Source organism: Eriocheir sinensis, chromosome 7, assembly GCF_024679095.1.
Source record: "Eriocheir sinensis breed Jianghai 21 chromosome 7, ASM2467909v1, whole genome shotgun sequence".
Taxonomy (NCBI): domain Eukaryota; kingdom Metazoa; phylum Arthropoda; class Malacostraca; order Decapoda; family Varunidae; genus Eriocheir; species Eriocheir sinensis.
Genome location: NC_066515.1, coordinates 18999670 through 19017774, shown reverse-complemented (window position 1 = coordinate 19017774; position 18105 = coordinate 18999670). Strand labels below are relative to the sequence as shown.

The following is an 18105-nucleotide window of genomic DNA, read 5'->3' as shown; positions in this document are numbered from 1 at the left end:
CCACCACCACCACCACCACCACCGCGACCTGTCACTACCACCACAATCACCACCACCACCATACGTCACCTCGCCCCCATCCATCAGCCCCCACCACCTCCTTCACCACCTCCACCACCACCTCCACCACCACCCTCGCCACCCCTCCACCCCACCCCGCCACCACAGCATCCCGGTGGTGCGCCACACCCCAGCCTCCCCCGCCTGTCCCCCCGCCGCCCCGCCTGCACGCCCCCCTCTCCCGCCGCGGCAGCAGCTGACGGTGGTGTGGTTGCAGGACTACAAGGAGTTCATAGACGCTGAATGCCTGGTGCCGGCCCCGGTGACGGAGGCGCCCTTCCCCATAGAGCTGCGGCCGCTAAAGACCACGGACGGGGGGCGGGGGGGCGGGGGGGCGGGTCACGACCTGGCCTCCATGGACTCGACAGATACCTTCGCCTCCTGCCCCACCCACCCCTTCAACTCCGAGGCGGACCTCACCGAGGACCAGCCTAACAACAAAGACTCCAACCTCTACGTCAACCCCCTCGACGCGGACGGCTACCAGGCCCCCGGCGCGGCGGCGGGCGCGGGCGCGGGCGCGACGGCGGCGACGGCGGCGGCGGCAGCGGCCCCGCCCCGCACGCCCACGCCGCGCTCCTCGCCGCGCCACCGCCTGCACCGGCCGCAGGGCTACACCGCCGACTCCTTCGACGACACGCGCAGCACCGACAACCTGCTGGGCAGCAGCCGCTCCTCGCTGCAGGACTCCCCGCTGCCCAAGCACCGCCGCGCGCGCTTCCAGGAGGTACGCCCCTTCCATCTACCATCTTGCCACGCCCATCTCACGCCCACGTCACGCCCACGACACCCAAAACACAGGCAGTCGGCGAGATACACCTTGCTGAAATGACTGCCGCAGATTCATGCCCAAACAGCTCAACTTGTATTAAGAGTCTGACCTCAGTCTTGCCTTGTACGGTAATAGCTCTCCTGCCTCACCCGGAGACCCACAATAAATACTTGAAAAGTAACTCCTTGAGATTTGTGTGTGAACATAACACTGCCTGTGACTCCCTGCTACTGTGAGGATATCACGATGACATGATGAGGATTACCATTGCCTTATTACTAGTTCCATGACATGACTATTTCTTATTCTTATTCTTAGTACTATTATTATTATCATTATTATTCTTATTATCATTATTATTATTATTACTATTACTTCTCTTATTGCTATGATGATGACTTGGTCCTGATGATTCTGATGATGCTCTTCTTACTGACAACCACTAGCACCAGGCGGTTATCACGAGGAGCGAGCAGCGTAGTGCATGTCTGTCTGTTGTGCATGAGCCTCTTGGTGTCACGTTTAGTTCACCACCTCGTCACTGTACTTTACGTCACCACACAGTTCAGGCCTTTTATTTCAGCACCGATTTGAGGATACAGTTGTAGTAGAGTAGAGGAGGAGAGCGGGAGGGAGGGAGGAGCGGGAGGAACGAATACAGACAAAAAAAACAAAAAAAAACACGGGGGCGGGAGATCTGAAACCCAAAACATGGGGGCAAAAAAAAAGTTAAAGAAAGTAAAGAGAGTCGGATGGTCATTTTTTAAGCAACAAAATTCAAGAAAAGATAGTTAAAGAAAGTAAAGAGAGTCGGATGGTTACTTTTTAAGCAACAAAATTCAAGAAAAAGATAGTTAAAAAAAAATTATAAAGAGCGTAAAACCAGTAAGAGTTCGTCAAATTGTCACTTCAAAACAAGACTCAAGAAAAAAAAAGACAAAGTAAAGAGAATATAACCAGCAAGACAACACCAAAAAAATGCTAAAGAAAATAAATTGACGTTATTTGGTCACATCAAAACAATAAAACACAGTAAATAAAGATAAATAAAGTTAAAAAAGTATAACCAGAAAGACAAGACAAAAAAATGCTAAAGAAAATAAAGTGACGTTATTTGGTCACATCAAAACAATAAAGCACAATAAATAAAGATAAATAAAGTTAAAAAAAAGTATAACCAGAAAGACAAGACAAAAAAAATGTTAAAGAAAATAAAGTGACGTTATTTGGTCACATCAAAACAATAAAACACAATAAATAAAGATAAATAAGGTAAAAAAAAGTATAACCAGTAAAACAAGACAAAAATAATTAAAGAAAGTAAAGACAGAAAAACCAGTAAGAGTAAATTCATTTGGTCACCTCAAGACAAAAACCCGAAATTGACCTCTCTTGACCTCACGTTCTGTTTTCTTTCATTGGAGCAGCGTCTGGAGGGCCTATATATTCCTATTTTTGTTTTCTGCCCTTGAGCTGCCTCCGTTGCTGTCAAAATAAAGAGAGGCAGCGTCTGGAGGGCCTATATATTCCTATTTTTGTTTTCTGCCCTTGAGCTGCCTCCGTTACTGTCAAAATAAAGAGAGGGTCAGACCAGTAAAGAGTAACATCATTCGGTCGCCTCAACACAACAACTGTAACCCAAAGAACGTCCTGAAGTCTTGCGTGTGGCACTCAAATCTTAGTGTGGCCTGACGCCGTTCGCTTACGCCGCTAAACACCCGCTTTCCGCTCCTGCTTGGGCCGCTTCTCCGTGCTTGCGTGTGTGTGTGTGTGTGTGTGTGTGTGTGATCCGCGGAACCTACCCCCAAAGCCTCTCCCAAGATTCATACCCCCTACACCCCTTTTACGCCGCCCCCCCTACGCCCCCTTCGCAGCCCAGGTTCCTCCCCCGAGCCCCGCCCAAAGAGTTTATGATCCTCCTTCACGCCTCGCCTTGTCCAACACCCTCCTGAAGCTTTTCCCATAGAGTCGGATTCTTTCCAATCCTCCCTGTTAGTTTAGATCCTTTTCCCAACCTCTCCTTTAGTTCAGAACCCTCTACAGGCCTCTCTTGACTCTTCCCTACACTCCTAAACCCCCTTAAAGCCTGATTTTGTAGTCTTTAATACCTTCCTTCATCCCCTTCCTTCAACCCTCCCACCATTACCTCCCTTATTGCTTTCCCTGGGCTTACTGTCCTACCAAAAGCCTCCTTACCCCTTCCTTACCCTTCTACAGTCCCCAAAAGCCTGATTATATAGATTTTACCCTTCCTTCCTTCCGTCCTTCCCTTCCTTCAATTTTCCTAGTAGCTTTTCCTGGGCTAACCGTCTCACCCAAACCCTAATTCCCGTTGGTTTTCTTTTGTTATTAATTTCCTTCAGTCTCTCCTACAACTCTTTTGCCCTCACTTCCTTCCGTCCTTCCCTTCCTTCAGTTTTCCTAGTAGCGTTTCCTGGGCTAACCGTCTCACCCAAACCCTACTTCCCGCTGTTTTTCTTTCGTTTTTCCTTTCCTTCAGTTTCCCCTACAACCCACAACCCCACCAGTCCCTCCCCGGCCATTTTAGTGCCTTCTTAAGCATCTTCCTTTTTCTCGTCTTCTGCAGTTAATTTTTTCTTAGGTTCAGAGTCTTCCCTATCTCACCCAAACCCTCCTTCCCGCTGGTTTTCTTTCGTTTTTCCTTTCCTTCAGTCTCCCCTACAACTCACAACCCCACCAGTCCCTCCCCGGCCATTTTAGTGCCTTCTTAAGCATCTTCCTTTTTCTCGTCTTCTGCCGTTTATTTTTTCTTAGGTTCAGAGTCTTCCCAAGCATCTTCAAGCCTCCTCCAGGGTCGAGGCTTTGTCTAGACTCCCCCAAGCCTGTTATAAGGACCAGAGCCTTCCCCTGACCCTCCCAAGCCTGTTCAAGCATCTTTCGACCCTGTGAAGAATGAGATCCCTTTCAAACCCTCCCTTCCCTTGATGCTATGGTTCCTGTAAGTCTTTATCGCTTAGACCTGCATAACCAAACCCTCTCCCTCCTCCCCTTCTTCCTCCTCCTACCGTAAGCTCCCTATCCCTCCACTCCCCTCCTTCAGCGTCAAAACCACCTACCTCATCCCTTGTCCTTCAATCCTTCCATTTTTCCCCTTCCTCCTCTTCATCCCCTCAACTTCCCCTCCCCTCCCCACACCTCCCCTCCCCTCTTTCCCCAGTGACTTAGTCTAACCTATATAATCCCTTTTCCTTCAATCCTTCCACTTATCCCCTTCCTCCTATTCCTCCCCTCAACTTCCCCTCCCCTCCCCTCTTTCCTCAGATACTTTGCCTGACCTACATAATCCCTTTTCCTTCAATCCTTCCACTTTTCCCCTTCCTCCTCCTCCTCCCCTTAGCTTCCCTTCCTCTCCCCATGCCCTCCCTTCCCCACTTCCCCCAGTACCCCTTCCCCGTAGACCTGCATAATGTTCCTTCATTTACTCCACTTTTCCCCTTTCTCCTCTACCTCCCCTTAGCTTCCCTTCCTCTCCCCATGCCCTCCCTTCCCCACTTTCCTCCAGTACCCCCTTCTCCTTTTCCCCTTCCTCCTCTTCCTCCCCTTCCCTCCCCACGCCCTCCCCGTCCACTTTTCTCCCAATATCACTTTCCCCATAGAGATTGCATCCACTTAACCTAACCTAACCTAACCTAACCTAACCCCTCCCCTCCTTCCTTCCTTCTCCCATCAGCTTCCCTTTCCCTTCCCATACCCTTCCTTCCCCTTCCTCACTAACCCTATTTTCCTATACACTTACAGAGCCTTTTCCTTTTACCCTTCAACTTTTCCCGTTCCTTCCCTTCCTTCCCCCCAGCTCCCTTCCCCTCCCTACGCCTCCCAGCACCCCCTCCCCCCGGCATCCCCCCAGCACCCCTAGTCATGAGAGGAGTCGTGGGCGCGTGGTTGCAAGTTGTGTATTGGTATCACAGTGTATCGCTTGGGCTTCAATCCCTTTCAGAAGACATTAGATCACGCTAGTTGAGACCGTGCCAGCCCTCCTCCTAACCCCTCCTTCTCTCCCCCTTCCCCCCCCCCCCCCCCCGTTTCTCTGGTCCTCTTTCTGCCTCTCTCGGTATTAACTTTCTCTAGGACTGAATGTCGCCCTCGTAGATTTTAAGTCCCTCGAGATGGAGCAGCTGGGGGGCGCTTCCCGACACACCCCAGACACCCCCCCGAGGTCCCCCCAGGCTCCCCCGGTGTCACCCAGCCTCCACGCACCCCTGTTACGGTTCCTCTGAGTGGGATCTAAGTCTCTATCCATTGCTCCAGGTGGTTTCTTAAAAGGGTCTGATTCCCTGTTTGTACTCCATAATGAAGCCCTGTTTGTGTTTTGTTTATGTTTGTTCTTTAATGATCTCCTCCTCCTCCTCCTCCTCCCGTTCCCTCCTCCTCCTCCCGTTCCCTTCTCCTCCTCCTCCTCCATTCCCGAAGATGTGTTAGTGTATGTTTTATTCCTGTTTGTTTCTTTGTTTTGTTTATCTCTCATTCACTCCCGCCAAGTCCACTTTACTCCACCACTCCACCGCCACCACAATGAGTCAGTCTCCCTGTTATCTCTTTTTTGGTTTGTTTGTTCTTCCTGTGTCACTTCTTGGTGTTATTTGCTGCCCCGGGTTGTTAGTTTGTACTCAAATTGCCTCTAGTACGGGAAAACACACGCACACAAGAGCTGGAGAGAGAGAGAGAGAGAGAGAGAGAGAGAGAGAGAGAGAGAGAGAGAGAGAGAGAGAAAATACCCCCCTCCCCCAATCCCAATCCCTATCTCCTTCATTTCTGGTGCGAGTGCGTGTGTGCGTGTGCGTGTGTGTGTGTGTGTGTGTGTGTGTGTGTGTGTGTGTGTGTGTGTGTGTTCCACTTTCCCTCCCCTTCACACAGTCACAATCAACAAACCCTTTCCCTTTCAACCCCAAAAAACACAGGTAGAAAGACAGACAGGTATAGGACAGGTAGACAGGTAAGGGAGGGGGGAGGAGGGGACAGAGCTCAGGTGGTGGTTTCCCCTTTCCCAACCCCCCCTTAGGTAACCCCCCCTTAGGTAACCCCCCCTTAGGTAACCCCCATGGACAGGTAAAGCCCCCCAGGAGACACCAGGTGGTAGGCGAAGCGTGTTCTCACTGCTTATAATCGCATGCCGGCTCCTCGCCTTACCCAGCCTCCAGGTAACACACGCACCTGAAGTTCATTAGCCAAGCAGGTGAGGTGAGGTGTGTCGGAGGCCGGGGAAGGTGAGTGGCGTAAGGAGGGACGCTCAAGCTCCCCTCCTTAAGCTTTCGGGCCTCAGCAACAGCCAACGCACAATTAGCCTCTGAAAAGCCATTTGACACCTCTCACGTGCTTTCTGTTACACGAAAACACACACACACACGTACGTACACACACCTATATGTACGTTCACACACACACACACACACTCACTCACTCTCTCCCTCTCTCTCTATCTCTCTCCAGCTCACTCGGGTTGACACTCACTGGAGGCTTAGCGAAACGCACACACACACACACACATACACTCACTCAAGACACACGAACACACGCACACACATTCACACTTTGCAATTCGTTCACTGCGTCGTCTGTGTTTCGTTATTTCCAAGCATCGTTGTGAACGTGATGGATGTACTAGTCAGAACACACCGCCATCACCACCACCACCACCACCACCGCCACCATCACCACCACCACCGCCACCATCACCACCACCACCATCATCACCTCACTGTCGCCCATTCATCCCTCACCCCCCTCACTAACACACACACACACACACACACACACACACCGCATTGCCCCCCACCACCAAATAACATCATAACATCACATCAAATCCCCGCCGCATATCACAGTCCACGCACGCACGCACGCCCACACGCAGAAAAAAATAATATAAAAAAAAAACCCGACTCATAATCCGACGAACACGATGACAACCCCTCCCGAAATTTTGGCCCCCCACAGAAAATCAAGCTCAGAAAAAAAAAGCTCCGAACTTGAGTCGATCTTGGGCAAGCTATTTCTTTGGAAGTTTCACGTTCACTCAAAAATAAACGTGAGAAAGTGAATGCCCGTATGGAGCAATTTCAAGATGGTTCACTCCCTCCCGCCCCCCAACCGGCATACATTCGCTCTCCCTCCCTTCCTCCTCCCTCACTACCCCTTACTCAATCACTCCTTCTCCCTCCTCCCGCCTACCCCTTCCTGTGTCCCATGTTGCCCCCCCCCCCCCAATATCGAGGTTTGAAGAGCCGTTTCGTCGCCTCCTGTCCCGCGGTTTTAAGAGAATAAGATAAAGAGAATAAGAACTGTTTGAAGGTTAATCTTGTTACTTTCCCTCCCCCTAAACTCCCCCATCTGTCCCTTATGTTTTCAGTCTATTTGTGGTTCAGATGTGTCCCTCCTTCGAGCCCCTCCATGACAGACACTCACACTCACACACACACACACACACACACACACACATGCATACACGAACCACCGCCATCCATTTCATCTCTGTCCTTTCATTATCAAACCAAAAAAAAAGCTAAACTTGCTCTGAAACTTGCCTATCGTGACTAAACACACACACACACACACACACACACACACACACACACGCACATACACAAGCAGTAAATGTCTGTTCCTCACGACACACACATACACACGCACACACACACACACATACATACACACAAGGCAAGCTGATGAACACGTTTAGAATCACTCAAATCAAAAGGTCGTGAAGGAAACCAAAAATCAATACTCATACTCCATTTTTTTTTACTTTCTTTTAATATATTTTTCTTTCACATACAAAAAAACGTGAAAATACTAACAAACAAACAATCAAACAAAGTCTCCTTCACGGCCTTAACTCCGCATCCACTCTACACCACTCACTCACTCACTCTCACTCACTCACTCTCACTCACTCTCACTCACGGTAAAGAGAGAGAAGTTAAAAGGAGAAGATGAAGGAGACGGTGGGTGAAACGTGAACCGCGATAAAAGGGACTCTCTCTCTCTCTCTCTCTCTCTCTCTCTCTCTCTCTCTCTCTCTCTCTCTCTCTCTCTCTCTCTCTCTCTCTCTCTCTCTCTCTCTCTCTCTCTCTCTCTCTCTCTCTCTCTCTCTCTCTCTCTCTCTCTCTCTCTCTCTCTCTCTCTCTCTCTCTCTCTCTCTCTCTCTCTCTCTCTCTCTCTCTCTCTCTCTCTCTCTCTCTCTCCCTTTCAAGATCTTCACCTTATCTCGGTCCCACGTTTACCTGGGAGCTGATTGAGCCTCGTCAGGTAATGTCAACACCTTCACTCTCCCTTTACCTTCTCTCCTCCCCCCCCACCCCCACCGACACCCACCACCCACCCACCAGCACACACACGGCACTCGTCTAGAGAAAGAAAAAATAGAGAATGTTCAAGAGAAAAAAAAAAAGAAAAGAGGAAAAGAGAAATCACCGCCATGTCCTCCCTCACACTTTGCACCTTTCCTTTTCTAACTAAACTTTCTCCTCTCATGAAATAGCTTAAAGAGGTGAAACACACATCACCTCTCCTTCCGAATGAAGACTTGATGCCCGAGGAGTAGAGAATAGGAGGCCCTCGCGGTGTGAATGGCGCTGGCGAGTGTGTGACCACGGCCGACGAGGAACCGAAGGGAGGGAGAGAGAATGTGTGTGAGTGAGAGAGACAAAAAGAACAGGAGACAGAGAGAGATAGCAGACAAGCGGGAGACAAAGACATGTGTGGGAGGGAGAGAGAGACGGAGAGAGAACACAGACTTTTGAGGAGGCGAGTGTTGAGGAACCGAAGGAAGGGGGAGAGTGTGTGACAGTGTGAGAGAGAGAGACAGGGAACAGGAGAGAGATACAGGACAAGCAGGAAACAAAGACAAGTATGGAGAGGAGGGTAACAGAGAGAGAAGAGAGACTTTCGAGGAGCCGGAGGGAGGGGGAGTGTGTGTGTGTGTGAGAGAGAGCGGCAAAGAGAACAGGAGACAGAGAGAGATAGAAGACAAGCTGGAGACAAGGACCTGTGTGGGGGAGGGAAAGTAACGGAGACTTTGGCGGAAGCAAGAAGGATGTGACGCTGGACCTTGGAATGAAGTGTTCGAGTAATGACGCAGACGTTCGACGAAGTGGCCAAGAAGCGACGCAGAACCTTAAAGACGTGACGCAGACGTTCGGCGAAGAGTGAGAACGAAGTTAAGCGACGGAGACTTTGGGGCGACGGGCAACAAGTGCGACATAGACATTCGACGAAGAGCACAAGAACGACGCAGACTCTTGACGAAGTGCTAAAGTGACGCAGACCTTCGGCTAACCAAAGACCCAAAGAACAAGGGACTGAACACGCTGCAGAGCTTGGACACAGAACAGAGCGACGACACGGACTGAAGAGTGAATGTGAGAGAGGCAGTGAAAGGTCCCGAGAGATAGAGAGACAGGAACAGGAGAGTCACAGGCCAGGCGAGACATAGTAGCAGGGTTGACACAGGCATTGGGTGAGACGCAGAGGCGGGTGTGGGTGAGATGGGCGTGAGGCAAGCTTGGAAGTGAGGTAACTGATGACAGGAAGGGGTAAAAGTACACAGTTGACGGGATGACGATGACTTGAGGGATGGAAGGGTAGGTGAGGCTCTTTGGGTGAGGCAGAGAGTGACGAGGACGTGAGTGGTGACGGGAGGGGGGTGACGGACGACGTGGGGTGGGTGTGCGTGTGCCCGGGGGCGTTAGGAGGTCCCCGGCGTGTGCGTGGTGAGTGTTAGAAGTGACGGTTGCCGGGCGTGGGTTGCAGGAGAAGCCGAGACCGTTCAGCCGCCTTCTGGAGTCGGTGGAGAGAGCTCGGGCGGCGCGGGAAAGCTCGACCGGAGACAAGTGCACCAAGATCAACAGCAGAGGTACGCCCACACACAACCACGCCCACACGCCCACACAGCAGGTGCTTGAGGGGAGGGCGGGGCGGGTGCGGGAGCCAGCATGAGAGTAGTGTGGCGGGGCGGGGCGGGGCAGGGGCAGGGGCAGGGCGGGGCGGGGCGGGGCGGTCGCACGCACCACTTAGAGCCTTCACACCTACGGTTCTCATGCATGATTTTGTTTCTTTATATTACACCGTTTCTGTGGTCTGTTTCATCATATAATCTATTTTTAGTTAGTTTGCAGCTAAAAAAAAAGACACCACAAAACTGTTTCATATCAGCTATAGCGTGGCGCACAGCGGACCCTCCCTATACGCGGCGCCCCTCGCACGCGACCCCGCCGCGGCCGACCAGCCGCACCGCCCCTCGATTTACGCGGAGGGGGAATGCGTTCCGGGACACCCTCCGCGTACATCGATGCGGAGCGGTGTGTTCAGTGTCCAAACGGAGAGTTTTGCGTGCCATGGCCAGCGATCATCCTGAGCCGAGCGGTGCCCGCGGGGGGGTGGGGGGCGAGCGGCATATACCGAGGGTCTGCTGTGCGGTGGTGGCGGCGCGGGCGTGAGCGAGTGGTGTGTTGCAGGTCGCAGCGGTAGCAAATCATCGCTAGGCGGAGACTCGCTGGACTCGAGGCGGTCCCTGGGGTCCCCGGAGCGGCGCAAGTCCATCCTGAAGCACCGCGACCCCGAGACGGAACAGCTGCTGCCGGACTTCACCATCGAGCCGCCCAGCCACGAGCCGGACAAGCACGGGCGGCCCACGCTCAAGGGCATCGGGCCCCGCGCAGGAGGGAAGCCGCACGCCCTCCCGGTCAAGTTTGTGGGCGTGGACGAGGAGGAGGACAGCAACCGGCCGCGACGCATCCTGCCCCGCTCGCCCATGCCGCGAAGACACCCGCAGCGGGCGCCGCTCGCAGACCTGCTGGCGGACTTCGCGGGGCAGGAGAAAGCGGCGCGCGACGAGGCCACGCCGGAAAATATCTTAAAAGACTCACTCGAGACGAATTTGGTCTCGCTAGCGGAGAGCCTTGACCAGCGTAACGCCAACACGGTGCTGCGCTGCTCCAAGGCGCCATGCTTGTACAACCAGCCTGCCTCCACCTCGCCCATGGCCCTGTCTCCTGGCGGGGAGGGCGTGTCGCTGCTCTGCCTGTGCGGCGCGCCCATGACCCGCGTGCCCGCCCCCCCCGCCATCATCACGCCCACCTCCACCACCGCCGCGCGACCCATCACGGAGAACTGTCTCCTCACCGACGACCTCAACAACGGCCCCGCGACCCTCGGCGACATCGACGACCTGCTCTTCGTCGACCACACGCCCACGGAGGAGACCCGCCTGCTGGAACGAGCCCTCGGCCTCCCCAGGAACAACTCCGGCCTCAACAGCTAACCCGTGAGTACCCGAGCCCTGCCCCCTCCCTCACCCTTCACCCGACACCCATTTCCTTAACCACCACCACCGTCACCCAACACCTCACCCATAACCTCAACCACCACCTTCACCTGCCACCTATAACCTCAACCATCACATTCACCCACGACCCAACACCACCTCCTTCACCCACCACCACCTCAACCATCACCATCGTCACCCTTTCACCCCACGACGCACCCTCCTTCGCCCACTCCTCGGTCTTACATAACACCGCAACTCAACAACACCTTCCCCCAGCCCTACCCACACGCCCCCCCGCCCCCGTCCCCCTACACAGAGAAAGAAAAACAATCTCCCCACCTCCCCCAGCTCCCTTTAACAGGCCCTTCCCCTATAATGATCCACGCCTGACGGATTTTACTCACGTCAGCGAACCACAACACGCACGTTATGTTCCCTCTTATTCTCTCTTTCTGTTTTCCTTTCCTTTCCTTTAATTTCCTTTTCGTTCCTTCCATGGTATGTTCGTCTTTTCCCTCCATTGTTTTCCTTTGCTTTCCTTTCCTTTCCCTTCATGGTCTGCCCTTTCTTTCCCTCAATGTTTTTCTTTCCTCTCCCTTTCTTGTCCTTCTTTATTCCCTATTCTGTTTTCCTGTCATTTCCTTTTCTTTCCTTCCACGATATGCCCTTCCTTTCCCTCTTTCCGTTTTCCTTTACTCTCCCTTTCTTGTCCTTCCTTTTCCCCTATTCTGTTTTCCATTCCTCTCCTTTCCTTACCCTCTCTCTGTTTTCCTTTCCTCCCCTTTTCTTTCCTTCCATGTAACCTCCTCCTTTACCCTCTTTCCGTTTTCCTTTCCTTTCTTTTCACGTTGTCCTTCCTTACCCTCGATTCTGCTTCCCTTTCCTCTCCTTTTCTTTCCCTTCCCACGCCTTTCCCACGCCTTTTCCCTGGTTTCCCCTCGGCGCCGAACGGAGGCACTCTATCAACCTGTCGCCTGAATCGATCGACACTTTATTTTCCTTCATTGCTTGGTTCACGCGAGGAGGCGATCGTGAAGGGAATCTGATCCTATCCTGAAAAAGCAAGCATCACTACTACTACTACTACTACTACTACCACCGTTGCCAGATTGTCGTACTCAGACCATAATATTTACCGGTTTCTGACGCCTAACTATTGCCAAGAAACATCAGGAATTAACTATTTTAACGATAATTTTAAGTGACTCATTATTGGGGTCCACGAGACAGTTTTGGGTCGGAAGTCGGTAAATATAAGAGGCTGAGTAAGACAATCTGGCATCTTTGACTACTACTACTACTACTACTACTACTGCTACTACTACTATGATTTCGTGGCTTTCGTAGGTTTAAAATAGACGCGTTTAGATTATAACCTTACCCGGGGATAGACAAAGAGACGGGGCACTCAACTAAACCGGCAAATCAACCAGAAATGAAGGTTTTTGTATCTTAAACTTAAACCTTGACAAACAAACAAACGGGAATCGATATATCAAGGCTAAACAACAACATAACTTTCCATAGCTAGGCAAAACAAAGGGTAATTCAACTAAACAAGCCAAATCAACCAGAATGAAGCTTTTTTATAACACCAGAACCTCGACAAACAAAGCAATGGGATAAAAAAACGGATTGTCACTGAACTCCCATGGCTAGGCGGAACGAGGGGGCACTCAACTAAAATGACACCAGTTTGTATGGACCGTTTTGGCGTTGGTTGTTTCTGGCATATCTTTTTCCGCAACGCTGTTTACCTCAAATGACTTTCTTTACTTGACTTTACTTGTTCACCACGCTGTCAACCTCAAGTGAGTTTCTTTTTTTATGTTGAGCGAAAGCGTTGGTCTATTTTCGTCCGTCCGCCACGCATAGACTACCTCAAATGGCTTTCTTTACTCAACCATAGTGAGATCAGTTTGTCTAGCCCACTTTGGCGTCGGCTGCCTCGGGAAAATCCTTGTCCCACACGAATAGTCAACCACCAATGACTTTCTTTACTCAACTACAGTGAAATTAGTTTTTCTAGACTATTTTGGGGTTGGATGCCTCGGGAAAATCCTTGTCCCACACGAATAGTCAACCACCAATGACTTTCTTTACTCAACTATAGTGAAAAAAATTGTCTAGATAGTTTTGACGTTGAGTGCTGTTGATATATCCTTGTCCCACACGCATAGTCAACCACCAATGACTTTCTTTACTCAATTATAGTGAAAAAAATTGTATAGATAGTTTTGGAGTTGACTGCTGTTGATGTATCCTTGTCCATACCGCAAAATCAACCAACAATGACTTTCTTTTCCCAACTACAGTGAAATCAGTTTGTCTAGACCACTTTGGCGTTGGATGCCTCGGGAAAATCCTTGTCCCACACGAATAGTCAACAACCAATGACTCTCTTTACTCAGCTATAGTGAAATCAGTTTGTCTAGACCGTTTTGACTTTGGATGATTCTGGTATATACTCTTCCCCCACGCTGACACCCTCAAATTACTTTCTCTACTCAACTACAGTAAAATCCGTTCGTCCAGACCCTTTTGGCTTTGGCTTCGGCTATATCGTTGTCCCCCACGCTAGGTTAACCTCAAATTACTTTTTTTTTCTGTCTGAGCGAAGTCTTGAAAGGGAACACAAAGCCGCGGACATTGATTCTCCGTCCGCTTGGAGTCGTTAGCAGCACGTGCCGCGGTGAAACATGAAACACTCGGGTCCTGGACGACACAACACAACACAACACAACCCACGTGACTCAGCGGGATCAATGCAGGCCGATGAATCACGCCGCATCGATAACACACACACACACACACACACACACACACACACACACACACACACACGAAAGAAAAGATAAAAATAACACTCACCACTCCGCAGACTCCCAAGCGTTTTCATCTGCAAATAAGTAAAGAAAAAATCGATAATAATAATAATAATAATAATGATAATAATAATAATAATAATAATAATAATAATAATAATAATAATAATAATAATAATAATAATAATAATAATAATAATAATAATAATAATAATAATAACAAAGGCCTAGGGTGTTAAAAAGGGAGATAATTTATAAGGCAAAGAGAGAGAGAGAGAGAGAAGCGTCCAACAAGTCTACCATTTGTTGCTTCCGAAACAGTGCCAAATAGACTTTTCTCTCTCTCTCTCTCTCTCTCTCTCTCTCTCTCTCTCTCTCTCTCTCTCTCTCTCTCTCTCTCTCTCTCTCTCTCTCTCTCTCTCTCCCGAGGCCTAATTTTCTAAGTCGGTTAAGTGGAACGTAATATTTCCAGCCGAATAAACTCTCTCTCTCTCTCTCTCTCTCTCTCTCTCTCTCTCTCTCTCTCTCTCTCTCTCTCTCTCGTAGAATGGCCTTGTAAATCTCCCTCCCCAGCGTAGGTGAGAGAGAGAGAGAGAGAGAGAGAGAGAGAGAGAGAGAGAGAGAAACAGGACATCAATATTTGAGGACATGGACCGTAAAAGTTGACGAAAGGAAAGAAGAGGAAGGGAAAAAAGGGGAAAAAAGAGCATGGCAAAGAGAGGAGGAGGAGGAGGAGGAGGAAGAGGAGGACGTAAAAGATAGGAGAAGGAAAAGAAACGGAAGGAGAAAGGAAGTGCAGAGAGAGAATAAAGGAAGAAAGGAGAAATGATGATAAGCAAGGAAGAAAAAAGGAGTAGGAATAGAAGAAAAGAAGGAAAGAAGGAAGAAGGAAAGTAATGAGAAAGAGGCTGTAAGGAACTGATGGGATGGGAGATAAGAGGAGGGAATAAAGAGAGGGAGGAAGGAAGGAAAGAAGGAAGGAAGTGATGAAGGAAGCATGGGTGGAAAGGAAGGAAGGAAGGAAGGAAGGAAGGAAAGAAAGAAGAAAAGGAAGGAGAAAAGAAAAAGAGGAGAAAGGGTAAAAAGAAATAATGAGAAAACCAATAAAATATGAATGGAAAGAATGAAGGAAAAGGAAAGAAGTAATTGAAGGAAGGAAGAAAGGGAGGTAAGGGAAGGAAGGAAGGAGAGAAGTGGAAGCCAGTGAAGGAAGAGTGGAAGGCTTGTAGGAGGAGGAGGAGGAGGAGGAGCAGGAGGAGGAGGAGGAGGATGTGGATGTGCCCTTCCCAAGAACACTATCCATTGGTTGGCATTTGTTTTGAACGGCCTCGCGAACCAATGAGAGGCGAGGAGGCTCTTATTGATCCAACGGGTCCGAACGCCTGCAGAAGACTGTGACTTTGGCTTCGACTCCGACCACGGCGAGGAGGAGGAGGAGGAGGAGGAGAGAGAAGAGGAGGAGGAGGAAGAGGAGGAGGAAAAAGATCGCAAGAAAGGCAATGAGGAAAGCGGAATAAAAGAATAAAATAAGAGAGTGGAGGAAGGGAAGCAGGAGGAGGGAGAGATAGCAAAGACGACTAGGAGGAAGAGAGATAAAAAGAGGAAGAGGAAAAAGGAGGAGGAGAAAAATAGGATGAGAAGGAGGAAAGGGAGATGGCGAGGAAGATGAGGAGGAGGAAGAGGATGATGAGAGATAAAAAGAAGTGGAGGAGGAGGAGGAGGAGGAGGAGGAGGAGGAGGAGGAGAGACAGTGAGAAAGACGAGAACGAAGAAAGGGGGGAATAAAAATAGGAGAAAAAAAAAGATAAATAGGAGGAGGAGGAGGGGGAGGAGAAGAGGAAGAGGAAGAGGAGTAGTTAAGTAGCTTTCTCCCTCCCTCCTCCCTACCCCCCCCCCCCTAAGCCCCGTTGTCAAGGTATACATAAACATTTTAATTATTCAAGAGAACGTGAGCTCGAGTTCCTCTTTTTTTTCATGGCATACTCGTGTAGACTCGGAGAACCCCCACGTGAGGAAAATACTCTCTCTCTCTCTCTCTCTCTCTCTCTCTCTCTCTCTCTCTCTCTCTCTCTCTCTCTCTCTCTCTCTCTCTCTCTCTCTCTCTCTCTCTCTCAAGCAAGCAAGATTAAAGGGCACAGAGGACATTGTTGGAGGTGGGAGGAGGAGGAGGAGGAGGAGGAGGAGGAGGAGGAGGAGGAGGAGATACATAAATAGTAAGTGTGTTTACAGGACAACGATTTAGAGAGAGAGAGAGAGAGAGAGAGAGAGAGAGAGAGAGAGAGAGAGAGAGAGAGAATATACCCCCATCCACCCACTCATCCGCACCTACAACCCCAAAAAAGAAAGAAAACAAAAATAAAAGAAAAAAAGAATGACAGGAAAAAAAGCAAAAAAAAAAAAAAAAATGTCAGTTCGGATATCAACATCAAAGCCAATATGTGTTTCCTCTCTCTTTTATTTTCTTTCTTTTTTTCTTTGTCTGTCTGTCTGTCTTGTCTTCCAACGAGTGACTGTCCATTTCTGTGTGTGTGTGTGTGTGTGTGTGTGTGTGTGTGTGTGTGTGTGTGTGTGTGTGTGTGAAGAATGTCTGGAGGAAGATGAACTTTATATATATTCTCTCTCTCTCTCTCTCTCTCTCTCTCTCTCTCTCTCTCTCTCTCTCTCTCTCTCTCTCTCTCTCTCTCTCTCTCTCTCTCTCTCTCTCTCTCTCTCTCTCTCGTTTCTCCACTCCTTTCAAATTCACTTTCATTTTTTTTCTCTGCACTTCACTTTCACTAACACACTAATGTCACCTTCTCTTCCAGGCTGTGTCACCTTCGTCCACCCGTCACCTTCTTGCGTCCCAGTGAGAGAACAAGCCAGCATCACCTTCTCACCTTCACCTGACAGACAGAGAGACAGGAGAACGTAACAGACAGACAGGTAGAGAAAGAGAGACGGGAGGAAAGCAGACCTATATCTATCTCCGTCTGTGTCTGTCTGTACCACACCGTCACCTTTAGACAGACAGATAGACAGGAAGGAGTAACAGACAGAGAGGAAGAGAGAAGAGGAAAGAAATCATATACCAACGTCCGTCTGTCTGTCTGTGTCTGTCTGTGTCTGTCTTTGCCACGCCTCTTCCGTCCCCGCATCACCGACTGACACCTAACAGCCCCAGAGGAAGAAGAGGAGGAAGAGGAAGAGGAAGAGGAGGAGGAAGAGGAAGAGACGGTTACCTGCAGACTCACTCAACCTGTCTACGAAATTGACACGCCGAGAGAGAGAGAGAGAGAGAGAGAGAGAGAGAGAGGTGATGTCACTCATAAAGAAAATATTCCCCGTACCGTCCCCTCTCCCGTTTTCTTTAAGGGGGAGTTCTAGTAGACGAAGTGAAATAGAAAACGGAAGACGAGTTAAAAGATGTCTGTTCTTAGAGTCGAAGGCAAAAAAGGAAAAAGGGAAAAAGGAGAAGAAAACGAAAGAAACAAGGAAGAAAATGGAAAGAAAATAAGGAAAATGTGAAATAATTATAGAGAGAAAACAAGAAAAAGTTGAAAAAAAATGATGCCCAAGGAAAATGAAAATAATCTACTCTTCCTTATGAAAAGAAGAAAAAAGAAATTACTCTCGTGGAAAATAAAACAGAAAAAAGAAAAAAAAATATCGTAGGAAAATACAAAACAAAATACTCTTCCTGATGGGACAAAGGTGATGTGTGGCAATATTTAACGTTAACAAATAATAAAAAAATAAATGTTAAACTATTTTGTAAAGAATCTATTTTGAGAAGACACAGCGGTTACGAAGATCAAGATTAGCAAAGGCCGAAGAAGAGACATAACAAGAGGAAGAAGAGGAAGAGGAGGAAGAGGAGGAGGAGGAGGAGGATGGGAAGATTGAACAGCCCTCACATAACACAATTACACACCTGGTTATACTGGCAGTCAAGTTGGCCTGGCTCTCTCTCTCTCTCTCTCTCTCTCTCTCTCTCTCTCTCTCTCTCTCTCTCTCTCTCTCTCTCTCTCTCTCTCTCTCTCTCTCTCTCTTTTATTCTCTAATACACCGAGAGAGAGAGAGAGAGAGAGAGAGAGAGAGAGAGAGATTGGTTTCTTTGAGCAATAAAAAGCTGTGAAGATGGAGAACAACACACACACACACACACACACACACACACACACACA

At 49.3% G+C, this 18105-nt stretch overlaps 1 protein-coding gene across 7 annotated transcripts in view; it reads left to right on the top strand.

The window, feature by feature from the left end:
- Window positions 1-17585, top strand: part of LOC126994161 (potassium voltage-gated channel protein Shab-like) — a 199023-nt gene extending 181438 nt beyond the window's left edge. For 6 of the 7 annotated variants that reach the window (XM_050853424.1, XM_050853420.1, XM_050853412.1 and 3 more), the window contains 4 exons: window positions 278-787; window positions 9602-9704; window positions 10306-11114; window positions 16747-17585. In XM_050853424.1, the coding sequence (XP_050709381.1) occupies window positions 278-787; window positions 9602-9704; window positions 10306-11111 (1419 nt within the window). In that variant the 3' untranslated portion in view covers window positions 11112-11114; window positions 16747-17585. The remainder of the gene's footprint in view (window positions 1-277; window positions 788-9601; window positions 9705-10305; window positions 11115-16746) is intronic. The other variant, XM_050853452.1, reaches the window with a different exon arrangement.
- Window positions 17586-18105: the final 520 nt, after the last annotated feature.